General features: G+C 34.5%; 1 protein-coding gene across 26 annotated transcripts in view; it reads right to left on the bottom strand.

The window, feature by feature from the left end:
• Positions 1-24,272, bottom strand: part of SLCO6A1 (solute carrier organic anion transporter family member 6A1) — a 98,266-nt gene that overhangs the window by 20,940 nt on the left and 53,054 nt on the right. For 13 of the 26 annotated variants that reach the window (XR_014838440.1, XM_085014130.1, XM_085014142.1 and 10 more), the window contains 2 exons: positions 16,994-17,147; positions 8,037-8,224 (listed from right to left, as the gene is read on the bottom strand). Coding sequence is in view for 19 of the 26 variants with exons in the window: in XM_085014130.1 (XP_084870256.1) it covers positions 8,037-8,224; positions 16,994-17,147 (342 nt within the window). In the remaining 7 variants the exon portion in view is untranslated. The remainder of the gene's footprint in view (positions 1-8,036; positions 8,225-16,993; positions 17,148-24,272) is intronic. The other 13 variants (XR_014838436.1, XR_014838437.1, XR_014838441.1 and 10 more) reach the window with 3 other exon arrangements.

Consider the following 24,272-nt stretch of genomic DNA (forward strand, 5'->3'; position numbering starts at 1 on the left):
AAAAATAGTACAAAACATCCTGTGTAATTTCACCCAGCATCCCCCAAGGGTGAAATCTTATGTAACTATAATACAATATTAAAATCAGGAAACTGACATTGCCTCACTTTTATTAACCAGACTACAGACCTTAATCTGTTTTCATTTTTCAGTTAATACAGGTTAAAAAAAATTTAACTGAATTTGTGTCTGAGTGTGTGTAGCTCAATGTGTGCTTTTTTTATATGCTGCTATTTTACTGAGTACTTACCTAAAATATTGGCTATTATTACCAATACAATGTAAAAATAACTGGTAATATTGCTTTTTATTATAAATGGGAAAGCAAATACTGGGGTTCAAATCTCACCAAAATGAAGGACCCCTATGTTTAACATCTTTCTTTCAATCAGGACCTCATGAAAGACTTAGAAAAAGGGCAATCTGAAAATTGATAAGGTCTTTTAAAAACTGAAACTTATCCTCAAATCAGCTAAATTTGTTTGGTTTACAAGAAACTGTTCCTATTCTAGCTTCTTGAATAAAGCTATTGTAAAATTTCTTTAAAGTTATTAATGTTCAGAGTCTCTATTGCTTTTGGTACACATGATTAAAAATAATTACAGTAATTATAAGAGACAGAGTAGTCAAGAGAAAAAATTAAATTTAAACAGTCTTTCAAAATTATCAGATGCCAGATATCTAACAAATTTTAAATTTAGGGATTAATATATCAAAGAAAACATTACAAGAAAGAATATTATCAGAGAACTCAAATCTATTAAAAATAAATAAAATTATATAACAGAAAAATACACTAACTATAACTCATAGGTGAATTTAATGCTAATTATACATAGAGGAAAGTAGAATTAGTAAACTAGAGTACAGGTAACTGGAAAAGCAAGTGGAAGATTAATACATTAGAGTATAGACCAGTGAAAAAACTTTAGTCTAAGGCACAGAGCAAAAAAATAAATGAAAACAGAAAGTAAGAGAGTAAGACACAAGGATATAGGGAAAGGTTTACTACATGTATAACTATTATCCAAAAGGTGAATTGACAAAGAATGGAACAGAAGTAATATTTGAAGAATAGTTAAGAATTTTCTAAAACCAGTGAAAGATTCATTGATTCCTTTTTTCCCCCCAATATATGCATGTTGCTTCACACATCAAGAGGTGGAATCTAATCATTGACATATAAGTTTTTTGACAAAAAGAATGGAGAAGTGTGACATTCTTGGACTTCCAGCCTGAGTCAAATGAAGCCTTGCAGTCTATGCCTTATGGTTTATTCCTCTTAGAACACTAAAACTTGGAATTTTCCTTTTGGACCTCTTGCCCTTGTTAGCAGAAGTATAAGTTACATAAAGAAGCCACTATATCCAATCAAAAGCTCCAAATAAGCTCCTAGCAAAATTTAGCCTAAATTACCAGCCACCTAGGAAATCTAGCCCAGTCATGCTCAGATAACTCAAATATTATATGCCCTCTGACCACAAGCTCAAGAGAATATCCAAGCAAGAACTACCTTGTTGAGCCCAGTCAACTCACAAAGCCATGAAAGATAAAGAAAAATTGTTAAGTGATTAAATTTGAGATTGTTTGCTACTGCTATGGGTGAATTCTCCTCCCTCCAAAATTTATATGCTGAAATTCCAACCTCTGGTACTTCAGAATGCTATCATCTTATTGACAGGGTTTTACAGAAGTAATTAAGTTAAAATGAGATCTAATTCAATACAACTGGTGTCCTTATAAGAAGAGAAAATACAAACAGAAACATTCAAAGAGCAAAGACAAGGTGAAGACTCAGGGAAAAAATAGTAATATGTAAGCCAAGGAGATCTGGAACAGACCTTATTTTCATAGTCCTCAGAAGTACCCAACTTTGCCAGATTTCTAGCCTTCAGAACTGTGAGAAAATAAATTTTCTGTTGTCTAAGCCCACCACCAGCCTTTTCATGGCAGCCTAGCAAACTATTACACTTACCACCCTAATAGATAACAGGAAAAGACAAGACTGTCTTTTAAAGTCTTAAGATATTTTTTAACGCAAGCAACAAAAAACACAAAAATCATATTTAGGAATTCCATAGTAAAATTGCTGACAGCCAAAGACAAGAAAACAGTGTGTTAAAGGCATATAAAGAAAAAAGTACATTTCATTCAAAGGAACTGTAATAAAATATTCTCTAGAAGTCAGGAAGACAGTTAAATATTTCTCTTTAAGTACTAAAAGAAAATCACCACAACTTGGAATTCTATACAAAGAATAACTTTATAATAATGATGAACTAACGATATTTTTAAACAAATAAAAAGAACAAAGTTCATTTTCTGCTGACCTACTGGAGAAGAAATTTTTCTGGAAGAAGGAAAGAATCCCTGAAAAAAGCACAGAAATGCAGGGAAGAATGAAGAGATTCTGATAGTACAGTATTAAATATACAATAAATAAAAGTGCATCCTTTAGGATTTAAATTTTATGCACACCAAAATACATGACAATAACAAAAGGTTGGAAGAGAGTTAGTGGAGTTAGAGTATTCCCCACCCACTGAGCAAGGCCAGGGATCAAACCTGAATCCTCATGGATACTAGTTGGATTCCTTTCCTCTATGTAACAATTGGAACTCCTGAAAAGACAGTTTTTATTTATTTATTTTATTTTATTTTTTGTCTTTTTTGTCTTTATAGTACCGCTACCGCGGCATATGGAGATTCCCAGGCTAGGTTTCTATCAAAGCTACAGCTGCCGGCCTACCAGAGCCACAGCAATGCCAGGTCCAAGAAGCATGTGCAACCCATACCACAGCTCACGGCAATGCTGGATCCTTAACCTACTGAGTGAGGCCAGAGGACGAACCCAAAACCTCATGGTTCCTAGTCGGATTCGTTTCTGCTGCACCATGATGGGAACTCCAGGACAGCTTTTAAATAAATAGCGGTGAGTCAACATGTATCCACACAAAAAAAGATGAGCCTGGGAGTTCTTGGTGTGGCACAGCAGGTTAAGATCTGGCATTTTCTCTGTAGCCCTGTGGGTGCAATCCCCAGCCTGATGCAGTGGGCTCAGGATCTGGTGCCAGGAACTTCCATTTGCTATGGATGTGGCCAAAAAAAAAAAAAAAGGATGAAGCTAGATCTTAAATTTATACAAAAGATATCATTCCCAATTGAATTGTTAATTTTATAATCTTTTATAAAAATAACATAAGAAATGCTCTCTTGTTTCTGATTACTAAAGATTTATTATTTAAGAAATTATTAAAAGTAAAAATTTATTCACTCAAAAGATGCCATTTTCAGAGTCAAAAGGCAAGTCATAAAGTTGAAGATATTTGTCACGAATATATATAACAGATGACTCCCTACATTTGGAGTGTACGAAGAATATATAAAGAACTCCTTCAGATCAATTATAAAAAAGACAGACAAGCCAACATAAAAATACAAAATAACTAAAAAGACATTTGACAAAACTGAATATATGCTATGACCCAGCAATTCTGTTGTTTACATATGTACTCAATAGAAATGCATTAATTCATATTTTCCAAAAGAAAAGTCATAGAAATGGTAATTATAATTAGCCCTAAAGTGGAAACAACATTAACTCCAGAATGAACAAATTTTAGTTCATTCATACAATGGACTACTATAAAACTATGGTGTACAATATGGTAACTATTACCCATATATGCCTACTTAAATGTAAGCGAATTCAAACTAAATAAAATGAATTAATTAGCCTCATTCACACTAACCACATTTCAAATGCACAATGGCACATGTGGCTAGAGGCTACATTGAACATCAGAGATATAGAACATTTCCATCATTTTAAAAAATCTGATTGGATAGCACTGCTACAGAGCAATGAAAATGAAATTCTGTTATATGCAACAATATGAGTGACTCTTAAAAGCACGTTATTGAGTAGCAATGCAGACACAAATGACTATGTGCTTATCCTACTGTGTATTCACAGAACAAATTAACCTATTCATTGTAGAAATCAAGAGATTGGTAAATTTTTTTGTTTTTTTTTTGTTTGTTTGTTTGTTTTAGGCCACACCTGCAGCATATGGAGGTTCCCAGGCTAGAAGTCCAATCAGAGCTACAGCTGCCGCCCTATGCCACAGCCACAGCAATGCAGGATCTGAGCCATCAGAGCCATCTGTGACCTACACCACAGCTCACGGCAATGCCAGATCCTTAACCCACTAAGCAAGGCCAGGGATCGAACTCGTGTCCTCATGGATGCTAGTAGGCTTTGTTAACCACTAAGCCATGACGGGAACTCTGAGAATGGTAATTTTTAGGGATGAGGGATTTACACAAGAAGGAAGGTGGAGGAGGGAGGGGCTTTGGGAATACTTAGAATTATCTGTTTCTTTAACTGGACTCTGGTTACATGGGTGTCTTCACTTTGTAAAAATCCATCAGTTTATAGTTTTAATTTTTTTCAACTCTTCCAAAAAACAGTTTCAATAAAACATCTATAAACAAAATATTCTTTGACACTCCATTTATTATCTGTTAGGCAGCCATCAAGCTTATCCTTCTTTTGATCTCTACACTGTTTTCTTTCCTCACTTTTGTTAGTTGTGTGATTTCTACTTTATAAAAGCATATTATATTTAATTCTATTCTGCCATGCTTATGCTCAGTTTAGTATTTATCTTAGTTCTAGCATAAATTAACTATACTGAGGTAAAGCTAGGTAGTTTAACATACTTGATGCTCACCACCATACCTTTTATCAAAATTTACCCAGTCATATCTTGGTTGGTTATAACCTGCCTTGCTGTCAGTTCTTAAGGAGTATCTCATAACATTTACTGGGTACTTCCATATCTAAACCATTTATAATTGTAGGGCAGTTTGTTGATGATCATATAATGAGCTCATGCTTTCTTTCCTAGAGGATTTTTCAAGTGTTTCTCCACTTTTCTGGAGGTGAAAGTTGCTGTTAAAAATATTTGATGCCAACCTTCCCTCCCCCCCTTTTTTTTGGTTGATAAAAATATTATTTCTTCATCTTTAAATCTCAATAATTTTACTACCGTAAGTCTCAATGCATCAATTTTCCTAGACATTTTATGTGCCATTACAATATGCAGATCCAAATCTTATTTTAATATTTATTATTTATCATGATTACTGTTTCAGTAAACTTTAACTATGGATTCAAATATTTATTGTTTGATTGGTTTGGTTTTCTTCCTTGGAAACTCTAATTATGTACATGTTGGCTCTCCTTTTCCTATCTCCTATATTTGTCTCTTTTTTTCTAATACTTTTTTCCTACTTTTATTTTATATTCTCCATTTCTCCTCCACCTTCTATGCCACAAGCATGCTTTCTATGTTTTCTTTTCTTCCTTTTGTGCTTTATAATTTAGTTTTCATTTCTGAATTTTTTTCCCATTTCCTGAGTTTTGTCAGTTTTCATTCCATAGTCTCCTTCACCTAGCTATTTTTTCCTCCTGTCCTGTGGCAATGATTATTTTTTAGCTTAAACTTACATATAGTTACATTTATATTTTTATCTGGTTCATGGTAACATTTTTCTAGGAGTTTTCACTGTCCATAGTAATGCTTAATAATTTCCATTTCTTCCGCTGTAATTATTTGCTATGTGGGCAGAGCCTTTTCCTTTTCTACTTACTCATATTTGAATGAGATGTATTTTTCTAAACCAAGGGCAGAAAGTTATGGTAACAGAACATGTACCAGGTTTCCAAGCTTCAAAACGGAAGAGTTACCTTCTCCATTTATATAGAGGAGAAGTTAAATATAGTTCTATGTGTGGTTATACCTCTCTGCCTCTGAAAACCTGCTTAAAAAGAACTTCTACTGCCAGTTTTGGGATTCCAAGAACTCTTCACAATTCTTGTTTTACAAGTTTACATATTCATTGTAGAAGGTATATTTTGCTGGCACTTTTTGAGATCTGCCATCTCTGGACCTCCTAGACATTCTGCAAAGCTTTTGTCCAATTCTTTCCAAAATACTCTGCCTTGATTTATCTACCTGGATCCTGCTCCCAGAACTTTGATCTTAAGGTTAGAACCCTCACCTTCCATGCAGAAATATGCTGAAGATAATCTGAGTTCTGTCACTCCTGAGACCCTCTCCACATAGCCTGTTTTTGTTTGTATAATTTTCATGAATCTACAAGCTGGTTCCCTGTTCTACTTCAATTTTGGCAATATTTAGATACAATTACAACTTTGTCATTTTTTGTTGGTCTCAAAATTGTACTGAAACTATAGTATATGTGTGCAAGTGTGGGTGTGTGCATGCATGTGTTTTATTCTTCTTACTGCTCTGTATAGTTACCAGAGAAGTGAGAAGGTTCAGAACCAGACTTCTAGAAAATTACTATCATCTTTCTCATCTCTGCTGAGAATATTTGCTGGGATCTTTCACGTGAACTTTTAATAAGGAATGTTCAACACTGTACTGATTATTTTTTCAATATGAGCTTTCTTTTCTCCTCTAATTTCTTATCTCAGTTAATGGATTATCATTTATTGAGTTCCCCAGGCTGGATATTTGAACAATAGCCTAGATTTTTCTATATTTTATACCAGGGACATCAAATTAATAACCTTGCCCTTTTGTCCAAACTAATATTTTTCAATTATGTTTTATTCTATCTCTAGATAGAGAAATGCTCAAATGATCTCCTAAGTACTCTCCTTTGTTTCCAGTTTTCCCCTATTAGCTTCATCTTCCACACTATTTTCAATATTCTATCTAAAACACATATTTGATCACTTTCATCTGTGAGATTTACTTTTTTCAATGGCTTCCAGGGGTACACAGGATAATATTCTTCATGTTAACTTGGCAAAGAAATCTTGCCAAGACCAGGCCCTTACTGGGCTCAAATCCTCCTGTCCAATTTAGATCATGCTACTCCTGTCGTAACAAACGCCTCGCCAAGATATTTCACACATTTTTGCCTCTACTTTCCTTGCTCATTTTCCTATAAAGAACTTATCTCCAGGGTACTTGCATTATGAGAAATCACTTATCTTCATGACTCAATTCAAGTACCACATTGTCTATAAGCATATAGACATAAAAATGATAAAAATGACCTAGATAAAAATGACCATTTTCTCCACTATTCCCAGGCCAGTCTGTAAGGGCTTTAATCAAGGCATTTCTAAGTATTCACTGACCTCCTTTTAGGTGTTTTTCTGCCCCTATTAAACTCTAAGCAACTTGAAGGTTAAGTGCATATCTTATTGGTCCTTGTAGTTTCAGTGCCAGATACAGGTGAATAAATAAAAAGCTGTTACACTGTATTGATATGTCAAGTTTTGTCTCCCATCTAAACTGCAAGTTCATTGAAGGCAGAGGCAATATGTGCCCAATTCAGATTTTTTTTGTATAAATTTATTCATGTTTTCTAGTCTGTTTTCCCAGGGGACAACAAATTGCTCCTTATGAACTGAAGGTTTACGTTAGCCTTTTGGAAAAAATAATTTTAAAATGAAGACCAATTACTCTACTACTATGATAAAAATAAATACTAAATATATTTCATACATTCAGGGAGGACAAATTAATAACAAATGTTGGTTTAATTTAGAAGAGTAATAAATTTATGTATTAAAATTCTAAAATTCATAAGTTATTATGTTCCTTTGTTGATGATACTATGTTTTCTAATAGTCAAACTGGCTAAAATAGAAATTAATAGTCAAAAAAATCTACAACCAATGAATCAACATTGTAATCACGTGTTATAATTATGATTTTTTCCTATATTTATGAATTTTCCAGGTGTGTTAAATTAAGTAAATAAATTTAATTTTAAACTAAACTGTTATCTATATACTTTATGCAAATTAATTAGTTAAAATGGAGAATTAAGCATATACACGAAATTTGAGAATAAAAAATTTTCCCCTCTAAAAGTTGCTACCTTGAAACAAAAGTTTAAATCGTTTACTACAATATTCTAAAGTTTTCTAAAATTGCATTTCATATGTATTAAATTAATAATGATTATGAATAATATATACACACCGAAGGATAGTCAGGATGCTTGGTACATTAGCAAAAGCAGAAAAGAGAATCGTAGAAAAGACAAAAGCAAGGAACAAAGGTAACTTATAGCACTTTGAAGCACATGTCCCATGTCTAGCATCGATAAAATCACCTTCGTTATCTGAGGTTGTTAATCCTTCTTTAATGCAAGAACAATTGTAATAAGTCTATGAAAATGAAGATAGGAAACAATCTTTTAGAAATATAGTCATAAGGCAAAAACTCATAATTGTAAAATAAAAATTAATAACTTCAGAGAGACTAGGCAGTTTTATTAGTAAAAATTCTTATAGTAAATCTGCCATTCATAATTTACAATGAAATGCTAATGATAAACAAGCCCAGGGTATTTTACCTAACAAAGAATTGTGTACTTGCAAACATGATTATAATTACTTATAATTCCATTATAAGTAATTGTGTACTTGTATATATAATTATAACTACTTAAATTCCATTATTTTAAGAAATTTCACTAAAAATATTTACACTTAATGGCACAATATCTGTTGGATATATTTACTGTTAGAAAATGCAATGAATAAAATGGAATTTTAGCTGGTATTTGAAATTTGGAGGGTTACCCAACTATGGACAGTTTTAGAACTATGCTAAAAAGACAAGGCTTTATTTTGTATATAATGATGACAGAGCTGTGATCTATTAAGCAGAATAGGTACAGTGTGCCTCGGGTACATGACACTTTCAGGACCACAAAATTAGGTTTCAATTTTAGTGTCTTTTTAAATCAGAGAAAAAAATTATAATAATGAATATATTATAATGAATCCAGTCTGGATCATATTTGTCTTTACACCAATGTAGTTATACATTAAGGTAATCGATTTCTTTCTTTCTGTCATTCTTTCACGCCTTCCTCCCTTTCTTCCTTCCATCTTTCTTCTAAAATGAAGGAAGGGGGTTACCAGGGTGAAAGTGCCTAAAGCCAATAATATCATAATGTCATCCCTAATGGAAACCAATGAAAACTCAGGGGTTTTGTTTCAGGATTGGTAATGTAAGGAAGATGAATAGGTAATATTTTCTAAGAAGGCTAAACAGAGTTGGAGATAGAGACAGAGAGCAATTCATTAATCTATTGAAAAGATTCTAAATTAAATAATAATTTAAAAATCTAGTAGAAATATTAAACTAGGTTACTAGCGAAGGAATACGAGGAAATAAAGATAGCTTAAACCTGAGTGATTCAGAAAATGATGGTCCAAAAAAATCACATCAGTGGTTTGCAAAAGCTGCTAAGTAGTTACTGGATATGTTAACAAAAGTAGAAATATTCAAATATCCAAATTTCAAATCATTCTACCATATTTTTTTATGATGCTCATGTGCCAAACATCATTCTAGGTATTGTGAAAACATAGTAAATAATACAATAGTAATCCTTGTCCTCATGTAGACAATTTTCTACTTTTGTGAGAAAGGCAATTAAAAAAAAAATTTACAATGGACCACATGATGACAAATACTATGGAGAACAAAAAATAAATTAAGGAAAAATACAAGGATTATAGGGGTGAATTTATTAGCATGATCAGGGAATGTCACAATGATGCAATGAGATTTGAGCAGAGATGTGAAGAAGGTAAGGGAATGAGTCATATGGTTATCTGAAAGAATTATATTTCAGGTTGGAAAAACAAAACAGAAATTGGGACTGGAGCTTGCTTGACAAGTTCAAAGAAAAGCAAGAAGAAAAATTTGGTGGAATGAGAGTAAACATGAAGGAAACGAAGAGAAATAAAATCAGAGTTATGTGAGAAGTATTTATATAGAAACTATAGGTAATTGGAAGAGGAATTTAAGAGGTTTGTTTTGTTTTTTGGTTTTTTTTTGGTCTTTTTAGGGCCACACCCATGGCATATGGAGTTTCTCAGGCTAGGGGTCCAATCAGGGCTACAGCCACCAGCCTACACCAGAGCACAGCAATGCAGAATCTGAGCTGCGTGTGCAACCTATACCACAGCTCACGGCAACGCCGGATCCTTAACCCACTGAGAGAGGCCAAGGATCAAACATGCGTCCTCATGTATGCTAGTTGTGTTTGTTAACTGCTGAGCCATGATGGGAACTCCAAGAGCTTTGCTTTTTATTCATAATAATGTGAAAGCATTAGAGGGATACATGTATAAATGTCACATTTAAAAGATCATTTGGGTTGCTATACTGAGATTACTAAACTTTGAAAGCAAGGATAAAAGCAGAGAAAACAGTTAAAAAGCTACTGAACTAAGATTCAAGTCAATGGTGTTTAGGGCCAGGGTATCAGAGAAAAGGATGAAGACAGTCAGATCTAGCATTTATTTTGAAAGCAGATCTGAAGGGTTTGAAAGCAGATTTGAAGGGTCCTAGGGTAGGAATGGTTACCAGAAGGAGAAAGTAAAATTAGAAAAAAAAAGAATATGGACAGGAATCCCTGAAAGAAACTAAGACTTGCAGGTAAGGGAGATAGTCGGTTCATGGCTCAGAGAGGGAACCAACACAATAAACACAATGACTTCACTTTTCCCCAATCTTTATAACTTTCTACTGAGACTCTTTATTATCATAATCTAGTCAGAAGCCAGAAGGCAAAGGAACTCTCATCCCATAGTTTGGTCTCCTGGAACAATTAGGAAGGTAGAGAAGGTAAAAAGTGGATCTGGAGGGCAGACAAAAAATATCCAGTACAACAAATAACTGCAGACCATAGAACCTAAGCTTACTAGGGGAAAAGTGAAAATATGAAGAAAGTTTAGTAAACAGATGGCAGAAGCACAAGATATTAGGCTCTGGAAGGGCTGAAGAACTGAAGAGTTTTTTTGGTTTTTTGCCTTTTTGCTATTTCTTTGGGCTGCTCCCACGGCATATGGAGGTTCCCAGGCTAGGGGTCGAATCGGAGCTGTAGCCACTGGCCTACGCCAGAGCCACAGCAACACAGGATCCGAGCCGCGTCTGCAACCTACACCACAGCTCATGGCAACGCCGGATCGTTAACCCACTGAGCAAGGGCAGGGACTGAACCCGCAACCTCATGGTTCCTAGTCGGCGTTAACCACTGCGCCATGACAGGAACTCCAGAACTGAAGAGTTATATCCAGAGATATAACTAAAATGGCAGAAGTTATATATTACAATGAAATAGTAAAACATATTCAATTCTTAAGATAAAAAGAGGAGACATCTAAGTCTACCCTATCAATAATTACAATAAATGTCAGTAGTCTAAAAACTCCAAGAAAAAGACAGACCTTAACAGAATTGAAGAAAAAAGCAAAAGTGTATTACGTACTGGCTACAGGAGACACTTTAAACATTCAGACGCAAACAGCTGGAAAATAAAATGACAGAAGTAAGATACACCATGGAAACAGCAAGAGTGCCTAGACTGACTATTTAATACATAAAATAGACTTCAGAAAGAGAATATTACCAGAGATGGAAAGGGATATTTTGTAAAGATAATAGAAACAACTCATCAAGAAACTATGACAAGTAATGTGTATGCACATTATAAGAAGTGTGAAACTACATGAAGCCAAAATAAAGAGAGAAATAGAGGTATAATTATGCTAGGATATATTTTTCAGATAAAATGTTCAGGATTTAATGTATCATTATAAGGTATGCAAAATGACAAGAATAATTGGTTTAAGATTAGGAGAAAAACAAATATAAGTGGACTACTAGATAATAGACATAATAGCAAGAACTTTAAAATAGTTATGATTAATTTTTCTAGAAAATAGAGGGTAAATGTATAAAACATCATAAATGATGTAGAATTTCACTAGGAATTTGGATTCTACAAAACCTAAGTGTTAGAACTGAAAAATACAATGAGTTAATGGGTTTAACAGCAAAGCAGACACAGCAGAATAGAGAAATAGTAACTGGAAGACAGGTCAATAGACAACAGCTACATTTAAACAAACAGATAAAAGCAGATTGAAAAAACAGGAATTCCTATCATGGCGCAGCAGAAATGAATCTGACTTGGATCCATGAGGACAAAGGTTCGATCCCCGGCCTCACTCAGTGGGTTAAGGATCTGGCGTTGCTGTGACCTGTGGCATAGGTCGCAGATATGGCTCGGATTCTGTGTTGCTGTGGCTGTAGTGTAGGCCGATGGCTACAGCTCTGATTTGAGCCCTAGCCTGGGAACCTCCATGTGCCGTGGGTGCAGCCCTAAAAAGTAAAACAAACAAACAAAAAAATATAGAAAAAAAGAGTACGGAACACAGTAGAAAGGTCAATTTGTGGCCTGTTAGGCAGAATTCTAAGCTGGCACCAAAGATTCCTACCTCACCCCACCCCCCATTTATAAACCTGCCAAATCTCTAGATTAATGTGAATTGATGGATTTTAATCCCCTTACTAAATTATGTTATATGGCATAGCTGACCCTAAGAAAGAGAGGGTAAATTTCACCTAGTTTGGTAATATATAAAAGAAACTGGGCTTTTCCTGAAGTCAGAGATTCAAAGCATGTGGCATAAGGGAGATTCTGTTGCTAGGTTTGAAGATGGAAGGAGTCATGTATAAAGAATGGGGGTATCCTCTAAGAGCTAAAATTGGCCCTCAGCAGACAGCTAGCAAGGAAATAGGGGCTTCATTTTTATAGCCCAAAGCAACTGAATTTGGCCCATAATCTGTAAGAGCTTGGAAGCAGATTTTTTTCCCAGAGCCTCCAGAAAGAAATTGTAGTTCAGCCAATACACTGATTTCAGTCTGTGAGTCTGAGCAAAAAGCCCAGTAACGCCATATCTGGACTTCTGACCTGAGAGCTAAACACACTAAGGCTATAATAATTTGCTACGCAGCAACAGTAAACTCATAGATAGTGCTTCCCCACATACCCCTGCAAAAGAGGAGAGAGTGAGGGGTAAATAATAGATGAGAATTTTTCAACTGATAAGACATAAATCCATGGACTAAATATGTTCTGTGAAACCCTAGCAAAATAAATAGAATGAAAACCATATCTAGAAACATCAAAGTAAAACTGAAAAGCAGAAACAAAGAGAAAACCCTAAAAGCAGCTAAGCAGCCAGAGACATAAAGACAATGTAATGGCATGTTTCAAATGCTGAGGCAGAGTTAGTGGGTGGGAATCATTACCAATACGGAATTCCACACCGAGTGAAAACAATTGTTATTTTCAGAGATGAAAATGAAATATGATTCCTCAGAAAAAAAGAAAATAATCTCAAATGAAAACATGAAAATGCAATGAAATGGGTAAACAAGTGCATACTGACTGTACAAAACATTGATAGTGGAGTTCCTGTTGTGGCGCAGTGGTTAACAAATCCGACTAGGAACCATGAGGTTGCGGGTTCGGTCCCTGCCCTTGCTCAGTGGGTTAACGATCCGGCGTTGCCATGAGCTGTGGTGTAAGTTGCAGATGCGGCTCGGATCCCGCCGTTGCTGTGGCTCTGGCGTAGGCCAGTGGCTACAGCTCCGATTCGACCCCTAGCCTGGGAACCTCCATATGCCGCGGGAGCGGCCCAAGAAATAGCAACAACAATAACAAAGACAAAAAAAAAAAAAAATTGATAGTATGTGTCACTTAAAATATATGGATAAATAAAATATATGACAAAAATAACACAAAGTTGGAAAGATCAGTAAATGAAGTTAAAATATTCTAAGAATGATTCAACTGAAAGAGACCCTGAGGCCTGCCTTAATATTTTGGACAAGATTCATTTCCTTATCTATAGATCAGAATGAGGCTCCTGTTGGACTAGAGGAGTCTCTGGAAGAAGCCCCTGAACTGCTATTTTTGAATGAAAGCCGTATCAGCTGCTGAAAAGAACTAGTCTCAGCGAGAAGATTATGAAGAAAAGCCCAAGATTTCTTTCATACCTATATAAGGAAATTTGAAGATCTCTGATAGCATCAATAAGGGTAAGATGTGGGTCTCAATGAGACAAAACACTCAATATTATTAATATGAAGAGCATATATCTATTTACGGCTTGGTAAAGCTGTGATTTTCTATAGAAACTTAGAAATCTTCAGAGGTGTTGTATCTCCTACCACTTCTCCATTGTAAACTTTTGTACAAGTATCACTAAAAAGCACTCAATTTTAATACATTTTGACCCTAATCATATTTTGAATATGAACATTTAATCACAATGATTTCAAAGCTGACATATTTTCACTGAAAAAAGACTTTCCAGAGGTAATTCCATTAACATAATGTAGACACAATATTTTCTGTATATGGTATTTAATTTTCATTTTGTTAGAATTATTTTTATTGGTATCAATTCTTTCCCATTTGAAATTAATGCATATTTTATCCATTAATTGGTTTCATTTATATTGAATTGTACTGCTCATAACTTATGCTATTATTTCTTTCAAGGCTAATTGTCCTGGGTAATTCTTAACATCCAATTTTTGTCCAAAATATTTTATTCTTTCAATTTTTATTCAACATCAAATTTTACCACACAGTTTGTATCACTATTTTGTGAATTATTTCATATTTTTTATGAATTATTTCTTAGAGAAATGAAATTACAAAGGTTTTTATGAAAAAAAAAATCCCTAAGAGGGACTTCCCAGAAAAAAGAAAGATGGATTGGAGCCATATACTGAGTAGCCATTTTATTTTTTTTAATTTTTTTTCTTTTGGCCATGCCCACAGAATGAGGAAGTTCCTGGGCCAGGGATTAAACCTGCACCACAGCAGTGACCCAAGCCACAGAAGTGATAATACTGGATCCTTAACTGCTAGACCACCAGGGAACTCCAGTGAGTGACCTATTTATCTCTTGGGATCAAAACACCAAGGTCAAACAGTTCTGCTTTACACTGTGGTGACAATGTGGGCATTTAAAAAATCATTTACTTGTCAAATGGAGGAAAGGAAGTAGGTAGAAGTATAAAGTAAGATTTTCCATAAGTTAATAAATTGTTGAAGATGGGTGATTAACATAGTGGAGTTCATTATGCTTTTCTATTACATTTGAAGCTTTCCACAGTAATATATTTTACTTATTTATTTGTTTTTTGTCTTTTAAGGGCTGAACCCACAGCACATGGAGGTTTCCAGGCTAGGAGTCGAATTGGAGATGAAGCCGCCAGCCTAAGTCACAGTCACAGTAACCTGGATCCGGCCTATGTCACAGTCACAGTAACATGGGATCCGAGTTACATTTGTGACGTATACCACAGCTCATGGCAACGGTGGATCCTTAACCCACTGAGAGAAGCCAGGGATCAAACCCACGTCCTCATGGATACTAGTTGGACTCATTAACCGTTGAGTCATGATGGGAACTCCACATAGTAATACATTTTAAAATAAATCAATCATTTAAAAATATAATAGTTTCGAAAAATATAATATATAAACAATCATCTTAAATTTTAAAAATTTGAAGAATCACTTTAAACATTTAAGAAGGAAGATACCAGCGTTCCCATTCCTGAAGATTGTTATTAAAATGTACGCAGTGAAAACATGACAGTTGGAACTAACGTTGGTCAGGTATGCTAGTATTTTTTAATAAAATGATCTGTGTATAACAGGAAAAAGAACATTGTATGTACATACTAATAAATAAAGTACTTTATTTATAAAGTACTTGATTTATAAAGTACTTTATTGCCTACTAAGGAAGATAGAGTAATGCCTATGGGTCAGGAAATATCCTCTTTGTTGCTATCTTCTTTTCATTAAGACTAGACAAAGAGAGGCGAGTGATAAACAGAATTATTCTTTTTTATTTATTCTCTGTTAGGGCCGCACCCACGGCATATGGAAGTTCCCAGGCTAGGGGTTGAATTAGAGCTGCAGCTGCTGGCCTACACCACAGCCACAGCAACATGGGACCCAAGCCATCTGGGATCTACATCGCAGCTAGTGGTAACGCCAGATCCTTAACCCATTGAGCGAGGCCAAGGATGGAACCTGCACCCTCATTGGATATTAGTCCGGTTTCATAACCTGCTAAGCCACAACGGGAACTTCAAACAGAATTTTTAAAGCCTGGGTCCTTACTTCTGTGCTAATTAAAAGGAGAAGCTGAAGTTATAGCCCATTGTTTAGCTAAAAGCTCATTTATGCCACTTTAGATGTAAGAAAATTAAGCTGGAGTCAATCAAGTAAAAGAATAGGTAACTGCTTTGAATGAAAAATAAGAAAATTTTTCTGGAGGTTGATAGAAGGCCCAGAGAAATAAAGAATTCTGATGGTAATGGCACCAAAGATGAGCAAATAGAGGCATTTAAAATGAGTGCCAATTCATGTAAATGTCAAAGGACAAAAAAGAATAACATATATTCAATTTTATGTCATCTGTATTGTTGCCATATAAATCTTCTTTCTCTTATCTTTCTGGAAAGTCTGACAGAAAGGTATTATATGTATGGTAATCTCTGGTACATAATAAAGAGACTGATTTCCACATGAGTGTAATGTAGGGCAGAAATAAAGAGACAGCAAGAAGGCAGAGTGCAGATATTTTGAATTCCTCAGAAGGAAAAACTGATTGAAAGGAGACCCAGAGGATAGTATTGGTCAACGTACTGGTGTGGGAAAGATTATGGTTCAATATTTCGGTACTGCTGATAGAACTAAAATAAACTACATAAGTGGAAGACAAAATATTCTCAGACTGCTTCTTTCAAGTGTGCTATGGCAAGAGACACAAGATAGTGTGTGTCACCCATTGCTTTAAAACCATAAAAGCGAGATAATGTAATATAGGGAAGAATGTTTTAATGCAGGCATATCTTTTCCATTCCCAATTTTCATAAGCCTTATATATTGTGGCCAAAAAAGCTACAACTTAAGAAATATTTAAGGGAAAATAAGGAGGGAAAAGATTTTATAGGCAGCAAGGAGTAAAATATAATCATCATCTGTATGTTGCACTTATCAATCGAGAGGAAGAAGTGTAACAAAAGATAATTACCTTGCGATTCTTAAATGTTTTAGAATGTGTACAACCTGCAAAACAAGGAGAAAAATATCCAATATCATTTCTTCCACATGTAGCAGAATAAAGTGAAGATGAACATTTACAACGAGAATTGCAGGGAGCTGTCAGGTTTCCCAACTGCCCTGTTCTGTAAAAGAAGAGACTGAATGTAATTATTATACCACTGTATTATACTTACTAATGTGTATATCAAGATATCAATGAGATCTATAAAATATGATTATTTAAATAATTTTAACATATTTACGTATAATTGTTATACGATAAGCTGTACATAGTTAAAGAATTTACATGTACTTGTGAAACCATAACTGCAATCATGTTAATAACCACCCCAAAAAGTTTCCTCATGCTCCTTTGTAATTCCTCCATTCTCTGGCATTACGCTGATCTACTTTCTGACACTATTCATTAATTTGCATTTCATAGTGTTTTTATGAAATGGAATCAAGTGCTATGTGCACTTTCTTTGCCAGGCTTCTTTAAAGCAGCTGGTCTTTACATGTTCTTTGTATGGTCATATGCTTCCATGTCTCTTGGATAAATATTAAGGAGTAGAATATTTGGATCATATGGTAGATGTTTAGTTAACTATTTAAGAAACGGTCAGTTTTCCGAAGTGGTTATGCTGTTTTACATTCTCACCAGCAGTGTATAATATTTCACTTGCTTTCTATATTCTTTGCAACACCTGGGATAGTCAGTCTTTTGATTTAATTTAATTTAAAATTTTAATGATTTTATTTTATTTTTATAGTTGGTTTACAGTGTTCAGTCAATTTTCTATGGTACAGAAAAGTGACCCATCACACATACATATGTACATTCTTTTTCTCACATTATTCTCCATCATAAGTGACTAGATATAGTTCCCAGCGTTATAGAGCAGTCTTTTTAATTTTAGACATTCTAATAGGGATAGCAGTTTCATGCTGTGGTTTTTAATGCGTATTTCCCTAATGACTGGTGCTGGACATCTTTCCTAGGGCTTATTTTTCCATCTGCATTTTTATTTGGTTAAATATTTGTTTAAATCTTTTGCCCATTTTTGTGGTTTTCTCATTACTAAGCATTGGGAGTTCTTTAAGTGCTATAGAAAACAAGTACTTTGTTAGATACATGATTTTCAAATATCTTCTCACGGTCTATGGCCTGAAGGATCATTCAGAGAGCAGACTTTATTTTGATGAAGTCCAATTTGTCTATATATCTCCTTATGGATCATACTTTGGTGTCATTATGTAAGAAATCTTTGCTAGACCCAAGTATGCAAAAATTTTCTTCATGTTCTCAGAATTTTTTATTTTACAATTACATCTGCAATTCATTTTGAATTAATTATTTTACATGGTAGATTAAAGTTTGTTTAAATATAGTTATCTTTGGAGTTCCTGTTGTGGCGCAGAGGAAACGAATCCGACTAGGAACTATGAGGTTGCAGGGTGGATCCTGACCTGACTCAGTGGGTTAAGGATCAAGTGTTGCCGTGAGCTGTGGTGTAGGTCACAGACAGTTTAATCTGGTGTTGCTGTGGCTGTGGCATAGGCCGGCAGCTGTAGCTCTGATTCGACCCCTAGCCTGGGAAACTCCATTTGCTGCGGTGCAACCCTAAAAAGCAAAAGTAATAAATACAGATATCTAATTGTTCCAGAATCATTTGTTAAAATGACTATATTTCTCTGCTAACCTGCATACATACCCTGTCAAAATCAATTATCCATATATACGCGTACTTGTTTTTGGACCCTCTAGTCTGTTCCACTGACTTGTCAATATTTATACCAATACTAACTTCTTGATTATTGTAGCTTTACAATAAGTCTTGAAATCAAATAGGGTTAGTCCTCCACCTTTGTTATCTAGCTGTCTGTGGATTTTCTAGGTCCTTTGCATAACTATATGAATTTAAAAGTCATTTTTCAATATCTAAAAAAGAAAACTTGCTGGGATTTGGATTGTGATTACATCAAATACATACATCCATTTGGGGAGGATTAACATCTTAAGGATACTGAAGCTTATAACCCACAAATATGGGATATCTCTTCATTTAAAAATTGAGGTCCTTAAACATAAGGCTGGATAACATAAAACTCTTAGGGGGAGACATAGGCAGAATACTCTTTGACATAAATCACAGCAATATCTTTGGATCCATCTCCTAGAGTAATGAAAATAAAAATAAAATAAACAAACGGGACCTAGTTAAAAGCTTTTGCACAGAAAAAGAAACCATAAACAAAATGAAAAGGCAACCCACAGAATGGGAGAAAAATCTTCGCAGATTAAGCAACCAACAAGGGATTAATCTACAAAATATACAAACATCTCTTACAGCTTTATATGAAGAAAAAAATCAAAAAATGGTGAGAAGATCTAAATAAACATTTCTCCAAAGAATACAGATGACCAAAAAGCACATGAAAAGATGCTCAACATCACTAATTATTAGGGAAATGCAAATTAAAACTACATACTCACACCAGTCAGAATGGCCATCATGAAAATTTCTATCAACAATAAATGCTGGAAAGATTGTGGAGAAAAGGGAACCTTCCTACACTGCTGGTGAGAATGTAAACGGTTGCAACAACTATGGAGAACAGTATCGAGGTTCCTTAAAGAAACTAAATGTAGAACTACTATATGATCCAGCAATCCCATTCCTGGGCATAAAATCCAGAGAAAACCATAATTTGAAAAGATACAATGGGTTGCTTCTAAACCTTGGCTATTGTAAATAAATATATAATGCCACAATAATTACAAGGTTGTATATGTCTTTACTAATCAGTTCTCTTCTATTCAGATAAATACCAAGGAGTAGAACTGATGGAATATAGGACAGTTCTAACTTTAATTAATTTATTTATTATTTTTTTGTCTTTTTTTTTTATCTTTATAGGGCCACACCTGTGGCATATGGAGGTTCCCAGGCCAGGGGTTGAATCAGAGCTATAGCTGCCGGTCTACATCATAGCCACGGCAAACTGGATCCAAGCCTCATCTATGGTCTACAACACAGCTCACAGCAATGAAATAGGCCAGGGATCAAACCCGTGTCCTCTTGGATACTAGTTGGGTTCATCAACCATTGAGCCATGACAGGAACTCCTCTAATTTAAATTTTTTAAATGGCCATTTCATGGTGGCTGCAACAATTTACACTGTCACCAATAGTGCATAAGGATTCCCTTTTCTCTACATCCTTGTCCATACTTGTTATCTTTTTGATTACAGATATTCTGACACATGTGAGGTGATATCTCATTATAGTTTTGATTTGCATTTCCTTGATGATTAGTGATACTGAGCATCTTTTCACGTGCCTGTTGTTCATTTGTGTGTTCTCTTCGGAAAAATGTCTATTCAGATTCTCTATTCATTTTTTATGTTTTTATTTTATTTTATTTTGCTTTTTAGGACCACACTCACAGCATATGGACGTTCCCAGGCTAGGGGTCAAATTGGAGCTACACCTGCCAGCCTACACCACAGACATAACAACGCAGGATCTGAGCCACGTCTGCGACCTACACACACACACAGCTCACGGCAATACCAGATCCTCAAACCACTGAGCAAGGCCAGGGATCCAACTGGCAACCTCATGGTTCCAAGTCGGATTCATTTCCGCTGCTCCGTGATAAGAATTCCTCCATTCATTTTTTAATCGGGATGTTTGCTTTTTTGATGTTAATTTGTGTGTGTTCTTTGTACACACTGGAATATTAACCCCTTGTCAAATATATCATTTGCAAATATCTTCTCTCATTTAATAAACAATCTTTTTGTTTTGTTATGCTTTCCTTTACTAAGCAAAGCTTTTTAGTTTGATACAGTCTCATTATTTATTTTTGCTTTTGTTTCCCTTGGCTGAGAATACATCCAAAAATACTAAGACTGATATCAAAAAGTGTACTAAGTTTTTTCCAAAAGTTTTATGGTTTCAGGTCTTACGTTTAAGTTTTTAATCCATTTTGAATTTATTCTTGGGCATGGTGAAAAATAGTAATCCAGTTTGATTCTTTTGCATGTAGCTGTTCAGTTTTCCCAAAACTATTTGTCAAAGAGGCTCTTTTCCCCATAATATATGCATCTTTTGTGGTAGATTAATTCCTTTCATAAAAGAAAATTCATTTCTAGACTCTCTATTATGTTTCATTAATCTATGTATCTGTTTTTATGCCTGTAGTGTACTTTTTGGTGACTATAGCTCTGTAGTATAGTTTGAAATCAGGAGATCATGATTTCTTCTTTCATAAAATTATTTTGGCTGTTTGGAGTCTTTTATATTTCCATACACATTTTAGAATTATTTGTTCTAGTTTTGTGAAAAATGCCATTGATATTTTAATAGGGATCACACTGAATCTGAAGTTTGCCTTGGGTAGTATGGTCATTTTAACAATATTAATTTTTATATCCATAAACACAGTATGTAATTCCACAGGTTTGGGTAGTCTTCTATTTCTTTCATCAGTGTCTTACAGTCTTCTGAGTACAACTCTCTTACCTTCTTAGTTATATTTACCCCTAGGAATTTTGTTCTTTTTAATGCATTTGTATATGAGATTGTTTTCTTAATTTCTTTTTTTCTGATAGTTCAGTGTATAGAAATGAAACAGATTTATATACATTAAATTTGTATCCTGTAGCTTTACCAAATTTATTGATGAGCTCTAGTAGCTTTTTGGTTTGTCTTGAATATTTTCTATGTATAGTATAAAGTCATCTGTAAACAGTAAAATTTTTTCTTTCCAAATTGGATTCCTTTAATTCTATTTCTTATCTGACTGTTGTGGCTAGGATTTCTAAGACTGTGTTGAATATAAGCAGTGAGAGTGGGCATCCTTTTTTTATTCCTGATCTTAGAGGAAATTCTTTCAGCATCCCACCAATGAGTATGATGTTGGTCATAGGCTTATTATTTATGGTCATTATTGTGTTGAGGTGTGTTCCCTCCGTTTTGTTGAGTTTTTTTTCATCATATGAGTGCTAAATTTTGTCAAGAGCTTTTCTTAATCTTTTGAGATGATCACTATTTTTACTCAATTTGTTAATGTGGTGTATCACATTGATCAATTTGTAGATATTGAACCATTCTTGTACCCTTGGGATAAAAACTACTTGATCATGGTGTATGATCTTTTTAATGTATTGTTGGATTTGACTTGCTAATATTTTGTTGAGGACTTTTACAAATGTTTATCAGTGCTATTGGCCTGTAATTTTCTTATCCACAATATCTTTGTCTGGTTTTCTTATTAAAGTAATGCTGGCCTCACAGAATGAGTTTGGAAGTGTTCCTTGCTCTGAATTTTTTTTTAATACATTGAGAGGGATACGTGTTAATTATTCTTTAAATGTTTGGTAGAATTTACCTGTCAAGCCATTTGGTCCTGAACTTTCATTTGTTGGGAGTTTTGAAAATTACTGATTCTATTTCAATAATGGTTACTGTCTGTCCATATATATATTTTTTTCTTTTTATGCCCATAACTGGGGCATACGGAAGTTACCGGGCTAGGGGTCCAATTGGAGCTGCACTGCAGGCTTATGCCACAGCCACAGCCACACAAAATATGAGCCGCATCTGTGACCTATGCTTCAGCTTGTGGCAACGCCAGGTCCTTAACCCACTGTGCAAGTCCAGGGATCACACCTGTATCCTCGTGGTCACTACGTAGGGTTCTTAGTCCACTGAGTCACGGTAGGAACTCATGTTCATATTTTCTGTTTCTTCCTGATTCACTCTGGGGAGACTGTACATTTCCAGGAATTTGTCCATTTCTTCTAGGTTGTCCATTTTATTGGTGTACAGTTGTTCATAGTAATCTTTTATGATCCTTTTTATTTCTGTGGTTTCATTTTTAAATTCATTTCTGTTTTTATTGGTTTGGGCCCACTCTTTTTTTCTTGAAAAGTTTGGCTAAAGATTTATCAATTTTGTTTATCTTTTCAAAGAACTAGCTCCTAGTTTCATCAATCTTTTCTATTTTTTATTTTTAGTCTCTATTTCATTTATTTCTGCTCTAATCTTAATGATTTCTTTCCTTCTACTGACTTTGGGTTTTGTTTGCTCTTTTTCTAGTTCCTTTAGGTGTAAGGTTAGCTTATTTATTTGAGATTTTTTCTTTTTTCCCGAGGCAGGACCATATTGCTGTATTTTCATTTGTCTTCAAGTATTTTCTGAATTCTTTTATTTTTTTTCAGTGGTCCATTGGTTGTTTAGTAGAATATTATTTAGCATCCATGTGTTTGTTTTTCACAGTTTTGTTTTCTCTTGTGGTTGATTTTTAGTCTCATACTGTTGTGGTCAAAAAAGATATTTGATAGGATTTCAGTTTTCTTAAGTTTGCCAAGGTTGTTTCATGGCCTAGCATGCGATCTTGGAGAATGTTTCAAGTGCACTTGATAAGAATGTGTATTCTGTTGCTCTTGAATGAAATGTTCTCTCTATATATATATTATTTAAGTCCATTTGGTCTAATGTATCATTTAAGGCCAGTGTTTTCTTTTTTATTTTCTCTCTGGATATTCTATCCATTGATATAAGTGGGATGTTAAAGTTTCCACTATTATGGTGTAACTGTCAATTTCTCCCTTTGGGTCCATTAGCATTTGCTCTTATCTATTTGGGTGTTCCTATGTTGGGTGTGTAAATATTTATAACATAACTTTCCGGATTAATCTCTTGATCATTATGTAATGTCCTTCTTGGTCTCGTCTAACAGTCCTTCTTTTAAAGTCTGTTTTGTCTGATATAAATAGTGTTACCCTGGCTTTCTTTTGATTTCCATTTCCATGGAATACCTTTTTCCATTCCCTCACTTTCAGTCTGTTTTTGAATCCTTTCAATCATTCTGTGTCTTTTGGTTGGAGTATTCAGTCCATTTATATTTAAGGTAATTATTACTAAGTTTGTAATTATTGCCATTTTGTTAATTGTTTGGGGTTTGTTTATGTAGAATTTGTTTGTTTGTTTGTTCCTTTCTCTTCTTTGGTTCTCTTCCCTTGTGATTTGATGGCTATTTTTGGTATTAGGCTTGAATTCTTTTCTTATTTTCTTTGTACGTAACTAGATTTTTAATTTGTAGTTACTATGAGGTAGGTATACACACCACACACACACACACACACACACACACACACACACACACACATTTTAAGTTATTTATCTTGAGTTAAAATCCATTTTAACAACCTGTGTTTTTGCTCCACCCATGTTTCCTGTTTTTGACCTAGTTTC

Source organism: Sus scrofa, chromosome 2 (genome assembly GCF_054392235.1).
Source record: "Sus scrofa isolate SSC_HxYL_T2T_F1_AM1 chromosome 2, Sscrofa_HxYL_maternal_Yorkshire_Landrace_v2.0, whole genome shotgun sequence".
Taxonomy (NCBI): Eukaryota; Metazoa; Chordata; class Mammalia; order Artiodactyla; family Suidae; genus Sus; species Sus scrofa.